Source organism: Xyrauchen texanus, chromosome 11, assembly GCF_025860055.1.
Source record: "Xyrauchen texanus isolate HMW12.3.18 chromosome 11, RBS_HiC_50CHRs, whole genome shotgun sequence".
Classification (NCBI taxonomy): domain Eukaryota; kingdom Metazoa; phylum Chordata; class Actinopteri; order Cypriniformes; family Catostomidae; genus Xyrauchen; species Xyrauchen texanus.
In genome coordinates this window covers 41,426,747-41,440,247 of record NC_068286.1, presented here as the reverse complement: position 1 = coordinate 41,440,247, position 13,501 = coordinate 41,426,747, and the positions used below count along the sequence as shown (strand labels likewise).

At 37.1% G+C, this 13,501-nt stretch overlaps 1 protein-coding gene across 7 annotated transcripts in view; it reads right to left on the bottom strand.

The window, feature by feature from the left end:
• The window catches only part of LOC127651745 (pericentriolar material 1 protein-like), a 44,029-nt gene that overhangs the window by 25,983 nt on the left and 4,545 nt on the right, over window positions 1-13,501 (bottom strand). For 6 of the 7 annotated variants that reach the window (XM_052137727.1, XM_052137733.1, XM_052137731.1 and 3 more), the window contains exons 3-9: window positions 9,801-10,046; window positions 9,282-9,581; window positions 4,070-4,240; window positions 3,153-3,281; window positions 2,102-2,279; window positions 1,910-2,019; window positions 396-642 (exon numbers count right to left, since the gene is read on the bottom strand). In XM_052137727.1, the coding sequence (XP_051993687.1) occupies window positions 396-642; window positions 1,910-2,019; window positions 2,102-2,279; window positions 3,153-3,281; window positions 4,070-4,240; window positions 9,282-9,581; window positions 9,801-10,046 (1,381 nt within the window). The remainder of the gene's footprint in view (window positions 1-395; window positions 643-1,909; window positions 2,020-2,101; window positions 2,280-3,152; window positions 3,282-4,069; window positions 4,241-9,281; window positions 9,582-9,800; window positions 10,047-13,501) is intronic. The other variant, XM_052137732.1, reaches the window with a different exon arrangement.

The window sequence follows — 13,501 nt, the reverse complement described above, 5'->3', positions numbered from 1 at the left end:
AGTCCATTACAGATTCTTTATGGTGACAGACAACAGATTTCTTTAATAAACTGTTGCTTCTCTATTTATATACCTCCTATTTATATTTTTTATCAGTTGTCTTATTGTTGGACTGCACTTAGTACAAATTTATCCATAAGAAACACATCTTCAAACACATTAAATTGTGATATTATTTGACTTTTTAGCCAAATAATTTTTCTTTTTACATATAATCATAAAACGTGTTAACCACAATTTTTTTCTCAGACGGTAATCTAACCATCAAAAACTCAAAAGCGTCATCCCTAAATACAAACAAAAATAATAAATACCACAAGACCTTGTAAGGGAAGAGATGGTCTTTTACTAAATCAGAAACCAGAGTAAGTATTAGACACTTCAGGGGGCCTTACATGAGCTGTTGTTGAGGGTCTGATCTCTAAGAGAGTGGAGTTCCTGGAGGATCTTGTCCATGGTCTGTTTTTTGTCCTGTAGCTCCTGTAGTTTGGTAAATTTGGCGGTAGCTGAGGTTGATGCAGTGGTCAGTGGGGTAGTGGACGGCAACTGGCCCCGGGAATTATGGCTAGTGCGTGATCGGCACACCTCTCTGGAGAGAGAGAGACATTCTGCCTGTCTTCGGTTGTCTGGGACTGACAGAGACTGAGAGAGAGAGAAATATAAACCTAATATTTAGATTTCTTTTAGTGTGTCACAATATAAAATTCTTAATTACGGAATTAACATGTGTGTTAATTCAGTGTGATTAATTATATTAAAAATAACACATACAATACATACATTTACATAATTTCACGTTTTTCATGAGTTCAAGTCAGCAGAGGGCAGTAAGTGCAACTCCAGCTGTAAAGGCAATGTGCAGCTGTACAGACAGCAAACCACACTTGACGAGGAAGTGTTCTTGTGTTCATACACAGCTGGACGGAGCGCAACTCAAAATGCAGGGATCTCGAGATGGGTTTTTTCTAAGTTTCTTGACACAACGCTCTGTGATAATGACTTGACACCACTAAAGTGTTCTCCAGTTTTTCATATTCTGTTTATGTTTCATCACAAATATAAGATAAATAAGCCACATCTGTTTATAACATGTTTAACTATATGCTGTACAAATAAACAGCTTTTATTCTGCAAGTATAACAATATGCCTGTTGTTTTCTATTCATTTATTAATGTAAGTGACTGTCCGTAAATGCTTCTGATTTTTGCAACCCTCATTGCTATGCACTAATCATCTTATTCACTGACTGAATGGTTTTAATATGAGTGTGATGAAACATCTTTTTGTGGACATGTGAGGAGTTGAGTTTGACAGTGGTCAAGAGTTGGTTAGAACAATAATGTTATGATGGGACAGAATATTTAAATAAGTTAAACAAAGTACTTTGTAAAGGCAAAATACTCTATTTAGACTACTTTAAAATGTAAATAAGTTGCATTGGACTATAAGTCACAGGACCACTCAGATGATGAAAACACAACTTGTATTCTGGAATATACAGTACATAGATGTCCTTACAAAAGCCCTTATAATAAATCTAACTCAGGGAGATTGAAAAATTCATTTGCAAAATGGATTGCTGTGTACAGTAGGCAAATGACAGGCTTATGTTTAATGATATGGAAAAAACATATATATTGCCTTGTATTGTCTAATCAATCAACTACCACAATAATTTTATGTATTTTAATTATCTGAATTAATATATTATGTACATTACATTTATAATGACTTAAATATAATTTAATCATTATGTATTGAATAATTATTATTTGGGGGCTTTCTCTGCAATTTCTATATATATTTTTTTAAATAATTAAATTGTACAAAACAAAAGTGTTAGATTGACAGCCCTAATAAAAAGAGGCAAAACCGCTTAGCTGATTGATTAGGTCTGTGTGCGTATACCTGAGAATCATGCAGTTGGTTATGAAAGCGCTGGATAAGATCGTTAAGTTCATCATTGAGTTCTGAGGTAATACTCCTGCCAGAAACACTTCCTGTAGTCTCTGTAACAACTGAAACACAAACATACAATGTAAAATAAATTTCACTAACTTCAAGACTCAAGAATGAAACAAGTACACATTTTCCCCTCACCAGTGTCATCCATCACAGCTATGGCTTGTTCAGCACTTTGCTGCATGGCAAGTAGTGCAGCCTGATGGCCTTGTAGTGCTCTGAGCTGCTCCTGCTGTTCCAGCATTTTCTTCAGCAGATCATGTTGTTTGCGCATGTTCTCTAGCTCCTCTTTCTGGTCTCCACGCACCCCATGGCCCTGAGTAAAAATGAGAGAGATAGATTATTCATTAGGATAGGACGACTGGTATGGTATCAACCTGGAACTATGCAATAGCAACAGCTAATAGAGGTTGCAGTTTGGCATAGAGACACATTACTGGTGGCAACATGGTACAATACAATTTAAGACTAATTAACCATGTAGTCATACATCAGAATCAGCTGTTCTCAAATTACTAGACTCCAAGATAATCCAAATAAACTCACAAAGTTTACAAAGTACATTTATGTCAGCTACTTGCAAAACATGATTAGCCAGTAAGCATCTTAGAATGAGACCAACTAATAACTACTAAAGTATAAAAAAGAAAAGAAAAAGGAAAAGTACAGCATCTAACAAGCAGAACCCGTTGAGCTGCATACGCTTCAAATGTCATCATTCAGCAGTTTCACAGCATCCAGTCAGCATTAGATTTCTCCCAGAAATCTGCCATAACTCTCCGCAACACAGATTAATATGACACACAGTGTCATCGTATATCATAAACAATTGTACACACAAAATAAAATGGTAAATGTTCAGCATTAATTTTACACATAAATGGGACAATTGCTGATTACTTAATACTCAAAAATCCTAAAAAAAGGTCAAACTCAAAAACACATTTCAGCACATTCAAAGACAATCTATAATAATAATAAAAAAAACACATCTAAGCAAAATAACTTAATGAAAACATAAGCAAAGCTCCCATTTTTTTTTTTTTTTTTTTACAAGGAAACTGTCATCCATACAAGCAAACTGCTTTCAAGGTACGAGGAGTAGATTTCACCTTGCATGCCAGTTATACCCTAATCTATGCTCAGTTCAGGCACCAAGAGGAGAGAGGGGCCCTTTGTGAGTACTCACAGTGGCACTGGAGGCTTCTGAGTGCGGCTCCAGGTTCAGAGATGTGCTCTCGGCCACCGAGCCTGAACCCACTGCAGAGTCCACCATGGCACCTTCATCATCATCCTCATCATCCTCATTTTCCCTAGCCTGTGAAGTGCAGGAGGAGCAGGGCACAGAGCAGACCCAATGTTGATGTAGACGTTTCAGGCACTCACTACTAATTATGGGTTGAGCGCAAATACTAAGCTAATAATATAAAAAACGTTCAAGCAAGATGCTTAGAAAGAAAATGCAGTTACTACTGTATTTGCATTATTTCGAAATTTAAACTGAATCAGGAAAAGGCAAAAGTTCAATACAATTAAGAGGCTGTCTCTGTGTTTTACACTCAAAACTAAGTTACTGCAAGCAAGGTCACACTGAAGTGCAGAAACACGCTGAGGGGAAGAGACGACATGTTGCCCTAGATTTGGGTTCTACATTAAACAAGCATGTTAAACTAAGAACAAAGCCTTACACTGCTTAACTGAGGTATGATTCAGGTTTCTGACAGACTGCGGAGCAGTTTTGAGCTATCTCCAAAAATAAATATGGATATTTAGCAAGAGGACTCAGGTTCCTGAACAGTGTGCTGATCACACACTGATAATTCACAAAAGAAAAAAGCCTTTACATATTAGGGAAAGCGGTTACTTAAAAAAAGCAAAAGTATCACATCAGAATGAATTTGTTTAAAATGTTTAAAACAGAATGCTGAAGAACGACGGAATGGAACAGGTGATTTGTTAACAATGTAACAATTACAATACTGTCAGCCATTAAAAGCCTAGAGTACAGTAATCTGAACATTTTTACAAATTTCACAAGAATTCATAAAACAATTTTACAACAACAAAAACAACAATTTCTGATAGACCTAGAAGACAAATACTGACCAGCATCTTTTGAAGAAAACGCAGGTAGGACTTCTCCTGTTCTTTCAAGTGAGTGATGAGGAGACAGAGACGTTCCACGTTTGCAGGCACATCATTCTTTTCCACTAAGTCGTCTCTCATGGATGTGGCCTTACCGATGTATTCACGAATTTGCACCAGCTTACTGACCACCTGAATGGAGAGACAAGCTGTATGAGTGCTGTGTGAGTGCAGTGCACACTGCAGAGATGCACATAAACGGAGTAAGATAAAAAATAAAAATGTAAATAAGAAACAGATAGATTGAGAAATAGAGGGAAAGGAAGTCCACAGCACAGAGAGAGAGAGAAAGAAGAACATAGGAGACCAAAAAAAAAAAAGAGCTCTCACACGGACAGTGGCATATTTTTAAACTGGCCTAAATTCTCAGCACTCACCGTCACATCTGTGCTCTAGTTTCTGCTCAGCAACAGAGAAAATGTTCTAATGAATAGAGGGATGTTGTGATGTCTACTTTTATTAGGGTTGAGAATTGGATGTTCTTATTCAGAAAAGGTTCCACTTTTCTTTCTTTTTTTTTTAATAAAATAACAGAACCAAATGATTTTTAGAGGTGCGCCGATCCAACATCTGGATTGGTACCGGCTTCGATACTGACGTTATTTGATGGATTTGGTATCGGTCCGACAAGCCCAATCCAAATCCAATGCCATTTGTTATTCAGGGTCATTACCATCAAGCTCCAAAAATGACATAAAAGAATCATTAAAAGTAGTTCATATGACGTGTACATTTTCACTTGAAGACATGCAATAGCTTTGTGAATCACAAAAGGCTGTGATAAGTCAATATATAGTCTGCATGCATAGCACCAGCGAGTTATTGAATGGTCTGACTCTACTGACACAAATACATGGCACGCCAGAGCATGTGAGCGAAGCGGAGCGGTGTGACACTCCACTCAATAACCCGCTCCAAGTGTGTGCTCAACCTTTCACGGCCCAAGCGGATGCGCCACTCAAGTACTGCTCATGCACACCGGTAAAAAAACGTTGGCTCAAATCCCACTCCAACATGAAATATCTCTGTAGTATACTTGTTTCCAAGCACGAACACAGGGGGTAACTACAGTGGCCCAAGGAGCTGTCCCTTTGCCCACATGGGCTGAGGTGCCCCTCTGGGTGAAATATAGGCTAGGCTATAGGCCGACATTTATTCAATTATCAAATGCTTAGTAATGTACACATCTGAAATTATGTGATTGTATTGTTGCATTTTAGTATATCAAATCTCGCTGTTTATTTTGTTCAGGTTTACAATGACTGTTAGATAATCCGGTCTACCAGAGCTTCATTTTCATCAAATATTTCTCTTTTAGCACATATGCCATTAAACAAATAATGACTTTAAAAAATTCCAGTTCTAAATGACATTTATTTACATTAAACGAGTCATTAAACATGCCTCTACAAGTGATAAAACATACGAGCGTTGGCGTGGAAACTCACATACATGCAAATTCACACTTTCAATTTAAACTGCATCTGAGATACACAACCGACCCAGAAAAATCACAATCTTTTCAACTTTTAAAATTAGAGTTATTTATGGCAATAATGAAAACATGAACTTGAACCAGGAAAAAGATTACAGGTAAAAGTAAAATTCATAATCGTTCATCAGTTGTCTCCACGGAATGATTATTAGGCTACTGTAGATTTGATACATTAACAGGTTACTGATTTAATGCTTTAAGACTTTAGGACCTCATTTTGTGTTTAGCTGTAAAGGGCGTATTAAGTTATCCAGAAATGAGCAGTGAATGTTTTTCTCTTTTTCAGTATTGTTGCTTGATTAATATTCCCTACAATTTTATATGTAGGAATTGTATGCCATCTGAAGGACTGTGGTTATTTATATAATTATTACATTAGTAGATACCTTGTGCCCCATTTGTTTTTCCTTGATATTTAATAAAGCACCATAAAGTGAATCAGGACTTTATATGCGGCAAACGATCAAGTGTTATCAAGTGTCTGTATATGTACAGAAGGGTTTAACCAAGGATTTCACAAATAAAAAATATTCATCCTGCATAAAGTGATATTTTGTCCAATACATATATTAGATGAAATCATATTTAATAATATCAAAACAAATACAAATTATTTAATTGACAAATTGCACTGCCTTCATTTAAGAAAATAAAATTTCTAAATGTACAAAGTACCATTTATGGCTTTTTTCTCTGTGCATGAATACAGCAAACAATGTCGGAAGATGTTATCCACAACCACTAATCTAGAGTCAGTTTTTCCTATTTCACTTATCGTTAAGGTGTAGATTTGGCTTTGGGAAAATGATCAGCAGTTATGTGCCACTTTATTCCGAAGCAAAAATCAAAAGCAAAAGGCAGTCAATTATGTGAGATAATTCTGCTATGAAATTCTCTATGTGAGAGCAGAAATCTTTAACAATCAAATGCTCAATTGTACAATGAATGCACGAAAGCAGAACACTGCACCTGCAAATTAGGACACACTGATCCACAAGATCATACATGATTATTGGTTTTGATGCAGGGATTGTTTGTGTGTTCGCAAGGATTCAAGGAAATATACAGCATTATTAAGCTTACATATTCGATTGAGGGCGTTCTAACGTTCACAACCCCGCCGAACTAGGCCTGCATCTAGCTGGCAGCTGCACTGACATGATTGCAAAATAACAAGATACCTTACTATCTACTTATCCATTAATGTATTATCGAATATCAGTGTAGCCTTACTAGCTCAGCTTTTGCTGCACTACCATGTTCACATAACACATCCTCATGCTTGCTGGCAATGTGGCACGTACGATTCCAAAAGGAATATTCGCTAATTCTCAAGGTCTCTCCAAACTCCCTTTCAATTTCCTCGTTCTTACTTTTGATTTATACTTTTCATTTATTTAGTCTATAAGGTTTGCAACTTCACTTAAACAATCTTTGAATTCCATAACCTCAGACCAATTGCTTATTTCACACAGGTTCCCAAACCAGCATATCACAAAGCATTCTGGGTTGAGTGAGCGAGACTGAGCAGCCTGAGCATGTTGAATCTTCAAAAAGTTGCTCTCCACTCGGGTGGAACTATCACCACTCCACTCACATGCACTGTAGAATGCAGAGACTGGAGATTTTCAGCTCTCAAAGCTGTGCGCAATATGGCAGTGCCACACATAAACAAAATCTCATATAAAAACATGTTTATAGTACAATAATAAAGATCAATAATTATAATAATAACAACAATAACTGATTATTATTATTATTATTATTATCATTATTATTTGTTTACAACAGGGTTTCTGCAGGTTTTATGAAGCTAAAATTAAGACTTTAAGACCTTTTTAAGACCAATTAAAGGAAATTGAAGTGATAAACTCAAGTGAACTCAATATGTCATCGCATCGTTCTCTAAATGTAAATGCCTAGGGGGAAAAGAACAGTCATTTTTGCAGTATAGTAACACTTCAGAGTTTAAATACGCAACTTAACAGATCTCCAATACTTTTTAAATAATTTAAAAAAATAACACGATAAGGATTGAATATCTCTGCCCCAAACCACCACAATGTGGAAATAACATTTACCTTCTGATCAGACCTATTGCATCAGCTATATTCCTCAACAACACTGCTAATTCACTTAAAAAGTGTTTAAACAACACCAAAAATATACTCCTTTTTATTTTGTTTTAAGAACCTCCCTATGATTCTGTCATCTAAAACCCTTGTTCTAGATTAGCCTCTAATATATACAGTGGATATAAAAAGTCTACACACCCCAGTAAAAACAGCAGGTTTTTGTGATGTAAAAAGTCAATATAAATCATATCAGACTTTTTGCACCTTTAATGTAAAAATGACAACCTATGCACTACCACTGAAAAACAATGTGGCACATTTCAGAGGAAAAAAACCTAACCTCACTACATAAGTTTGCACATCCCTGAACTAATACTTTAACTAACCCTTTGATTTTATTACAGCACTCAGTCTGTTTGGTTAAGAGTCTATTAGCGTGGCACAACTTGACTTGGGATTATTTCACCACTCTTCTTTGCCAAAACGTTCCAGATCTGACAAATTGCGAGGGAATCTCCTGTGTACGGCCCTCTTCAGGTCCCCCTCATAGATTCATGTCTGGGCCATTCCAAAACATGAATCTTTTTTTGCTGAAGCCCTTCTTTTGTTGATTTGGATGTCTGCTTTGGATCATTGTCATGCTGAAAGATCTATAGATTTTCAGCTTTCAAGCAGACACCAGAAGGTTCTGTGCCAAAATTGACTGATACTTGGAGCGATTCATGATTCCTTCAACCTTCACTATAAAGGTATGGTGGTTTTTGCTGATGTGCGGTGTTGTTTTTGCGCCATGAGTAATACAGCAGAACGGTTACAGTTGAGCGCTGTATTAAGTGCGTGAATGAGACACGCATGAGCATAATGCGTGCAAATACATAACACACAAACCATTGCTGACTCACTGTCTGGCTGCTAGTATAAATATTTAACCATGTATACAAAGATTATGGATTGCATTGTATTTTGTTGTTTAATTTGTGTTAATTTTGGTTTACTGCATTATTACAGCTGTTAGAAGTTCATTATACTCTCTCTGTGAGTGAGTCACCAGGATTAACATGAACACTCATATAAAGGGGCACCCTACAATTTATGCAAGTGTACAGTAATTTATTTCTAATTCAAATCAGCATACATCTGTAATACAGCATCAAGCGCAAAGAAATGTAATCGGGTTTCAAATCATAATGCGCCAAGAAGACTGCTGATGTCAAGATTTATATTGAAAAAGGAGTTATATTTTGGTCTGTTTCTCAACCAAAACTGAAATGGATTATTTCACTCGAGTTGTATGTGTTACCTTTATGCTGCCTTTATGTCCTTTATGCAGCTTGAAAGTGTTGGACCCCATTGACTTGTATTGTATGGATATAAACACATAATTTCATCATCAAATAATATTTGTTGGTGTTCCACAGTAGACAAAGTCATATGAGTTTGAGACGGCATATAGGTGAGTAAATGGTGAGAGAATAATAATTTTTGAGTTAACTATTCCTATATAATGCATTGAAAAATACAGACCAAAACTCTTAATAGAAGGTAAATATGGAACCAATAAACAGAAACATATGCATTAAAAAGAATAACACTTCTTTATTACCTGACTGCTGTCAATGGTAAACTCTCCTCTTCCATCCTCCAAAGGAAACCCCTGGGCACTATCTAGACTAAAAGCCTCCTTACTCGCTGCTGGCACTGGGGCAAACAGCTCTTTCCCTGGGCTCTGCTTCTTGGATTCCTTGCCCCCAGGTTTGGAAGAGGTGGATGCAGTGGGCTCTTTACTCTTGTTAGTGTTTAAGTGAATAGGCAGGAAATTGAAAGGTTTCTTGGCCTCAGTAGACAGCTGTCTCTGATTGTTGGCTGCTGTGACACGGCCTTGAGAATCACTGCCAATGCTTCTCTGTTGGGATGAAACATGACATTTCAGTTTACCAAAGGACAGTTGTGAAATTTGCATTTCCTTTAAAAGCTGGCCTAAATTTGCTAGCCATCTGTTTGATTTTAAAAGGCTTGCTTCTCTGATTTTTTCAAAATCAATGATATTCAATGCACTTCCTATCATTAAACAACAGCCTACTTTGGCCATGGTTATGGATCCTGGTTATAAAGCCACGCTCACCTCATCCAGATCCGTGAAATTTATGACCTGTCGGAGTCTATCCAGCTCAGCCTGGTCAGGCACGGACATCTGCGTGCTATACTTCACATGAGGGAAGGAGTGGGGTGTGCGAGCCCTACGTCGCCCTGCTCCTGGAGTGGACTCTGGAGAGATGTCATTGGTTAGCCGGCTCTCTGACATGGCAGAGAACTTCTTCCGGTTCTTCTCAGAGGAGCGGTTGGCCTTCTTCTGCTGCACTCCCCAATCCTGAGATAGTAAACATTTAAAGATCATAAATGTTAATAAGCTGTTTAATTTGAACTGGTGACTAGGGATGGGCATTTTGGTCATTTAATCTAAATAATCTTGACCTTTACATTAATATGCGTCAGACACACATATTAGGCTGATTCACTGCAACTTGTTTCAGTGTCTCGCCTATTTATAATTATAGGCTGTTATAACATAATAGGTTACAATAATCAATTTATAATCATATTTTGTCATTATGCGAGAACTAACTGGCCAACTAAATTAAAGAATGCTCAGATCGCCCGTCTCTCCACTTCAGGTTACCATATCTATCACTGATTTGTCATGGCTGGCTAAACCTTGCATTTGCAAACCACAGTTGGCTTGACTGGAGATGCCATAATCAACATGTTTTTAATACGACGTGTAAAGTTGAAAATAGATTTGAAGGCCCTGCTTTTCTGCCCCGGACAGAGTCACACTGTGCTGTGTTGAAGTTTGCAGCTGATATGATTTATGCTGCTTTCCATTCAAAATCAGAGAGTCTGAATTTACACTTTTCTACTGGGAAAAGTGAAATTGAACGGCTCTTTATGTTGGACTTCAAACTTGTAAATTCGTGTAGATATCTCTAAATCTGTTTCAACAAAGATACAGATGTGTAACATCACACAAACATGTCGGCACCAGGGAGATAAACTTTCACTTTTATTAAATAATATCCATTATTGAGTCAAAGTTCCTCAATTAAATTAAAATTAAATTTGTTTAGCTAACGTTTGCAAAGACAGGTGTTCAAAAAATTGTCAATTACACTCGCTTTTAATTATCATAAGCCTGTAAAAATGTTTTATTAAAAACCTGTTGTTTATTAGTTTGGTTGCTATGAGACCTCTCTGTTGACTATCGAGGTACAGAAAATCACAATGTAATAAATCTCAAAATTAAAAATAAGGCCCCTCTTTAACACGTTTGTGTATAGCTGTCAGGTAGTTGTCACTCAATTTCAAATTAAGTGAAAAGTCACATCACGCATGATCATTATCGATTGAAGTTTTCATGATCGATCATTGCTCTCACTTCCGAGTAGGGATGTAAAGGTGTCACGGTTTCAAGGTATACAATGGTTTTAAAAAGAGACTGTTATCAAACCGTTGACATTCATAATTTTTTGTGAAGGTTATCATATCTTTCATACATTACATTTCATACCATTACATAGAGGTCTGTACGGGCCTTAAAATGAAACCCGTACCCAACCCGTACCTGAGACTGTGTGGCCCAACCCTACCCCTACTATCAGATTATAAGCCCGAACCCCACCCAAACTCGCTCACTATCTTCATAATTTCTTCTCAGAGCAAATACTGTTGCAATAGGCTATATCAGAGGTTTTCAATTGGTGAGGCACGCCTCCCCTGTGGGGGCACCCAAGAACCCCAGGGGAGGCAGAGCGCAGGGGTTAAAATACATAATGGTTAACATCTGCACACATCTGTCCTGCTAGCTTACGCGTTAAAGTGCGTATTATGCATTTGCGTGTTGCAAAATGGACCACTTTGTAGTGTCTACAATACAAAAGTCTATAGGAGATGAGGCAGATTCTGGGCCAAGCAAAAAAAAAATGCTTGGAAGTATGATCACGAATATTTAAAGTTGGGATTTTCGTGGACCGGTCCCTTTGTCCTAGTGTGTTATTTGCAAAGAGGTGCTATCAAATGATAGTATGAGACCCTGTAAGCTCCAGCATCACATTGAGGTCAAGCACTCTAGTCTGGTGGCCAAGCCACAGGGATTTTTTAACAGAAAGCTGAAAGAACTGCAAACACAAAAGAGAGTAATCCAGACTTTTAGCTCTGTTAATACTAAGGCGACTGAAGCATTATATAGCATTGCTTTACATATAGGACTGAGTTTCCCCACCTCCTTCGAAAGGCTATGAAAGTCCTCATCCCCTTCACCTCCACTTACTTATGTGAGTGCAGGTTTTCCGCTTTGACCCTGCTTTAAAGCAAGGCTGCAGGTGGAGGACGATTTACGTTTATTCCTTTCTACCGTGCCGCCCCGGCTCGATCACCTAAGCACATCAAAAAGTCGAACTCATTGTTCCCATGGATGAAAATGAAGAGGCAAAATCGGCAATCAGATTTTTTTTTTTTTTTTTTTTTTTGCTTAACGTAGGACTATATGGAAGTGATTTCTATGCATTTGATACTGTGACACAACAGCGCTGTCCATCTTGCTGATGTTGTTTGATGTCTGATATTGCTGTTTTCAAAGTTGCCTAAAATCTTCAAAATAGCTCTTATTCAATTGAGATAACCCGAGTAGCCTGTGGATGTTAATGAACATGTTTCCAGTTTAGTTATTTGATCGTCGAGGGTTATCGGTTCAGTGATCAGAAAATAGAGCTGTCCATCGTGCTGATTTCGTTCTATGTCTGATTTTGTTGGCTCTTAGTTTATAGGGTTGTTGAGAATATTTGTTTAGTTTTTTGTCTGTGGAGGATTCTGTTCAGAAGGCTAATTTTAACAGTTTCCAAATTGCTTGAATGTGGTAAAAATGTGTTGCAAAGTATGTGTTCACAATATGTTTTAAAAAGAAAGACAACCGTGTTTGAAATGTTTTGAAAAAATATAACCCATTTAAAATTAAACTGAATTTAAAATGGAATGTCGAAAGCTCAATAAAAAAAGTTTCTTAATAAAAAATAATGTACATTGATGAAATACATTTTGAATGGAAAATTTTGAGCTGTTTTTTAGTTCTCTAGGGCTATATTTTATGCAAGCATACAACATTTGTAATAGTATTGAAACAGTAAACATACAGTTTTAACAAGGAACAGCAGCTCATCAGTACTCTAGAGCAGAACGATTTACTGTTTATGCGCTGAAACTTTGCTTGTTGCAGAACAATCTGGAATAATATGAAACAATGCAACAGTCCCCTCTTCACAGTCTGAACTTGTTCAGAACGTTGATTTTTTTGTGACACATGTGCTAAAAACAATCTAGACGCAGCGCAAGAATGAAACCGAGCACATGCGTTTTTGAATTTTTTTTGTTCTTTTCAGTGCCGGCCTGCGTGACACGCTGAAGAAACAGCGAGACAAAGCATCTCTGCCACATATGTGCACAATCTAACTTTAAAGTTATTACCAGCGGCTCTGACAACATAACCAATTTTCAGCATCTGTGGAGCAAGTTCAACACAGCTAACCACTTTTGCTTCATTTCTTTTATGGCTCACAGGGCTCAACATTAACGCTTTTCCGAGACAAGTGAATTTTTGAATGGGCAAGTGAAAGAAAATTTTACTTGCCCAACTGGACAAGCAGACTGATTAAAACATCAATAACAAAGAAATAACCAGCTATATTTGTGACAGCCTAGGCCTGTGTCACTTATTAGAAAGTTCATATTCTTATTCTGCAGTTTAAAATAATCCAGAACATGTATTTTTATAAT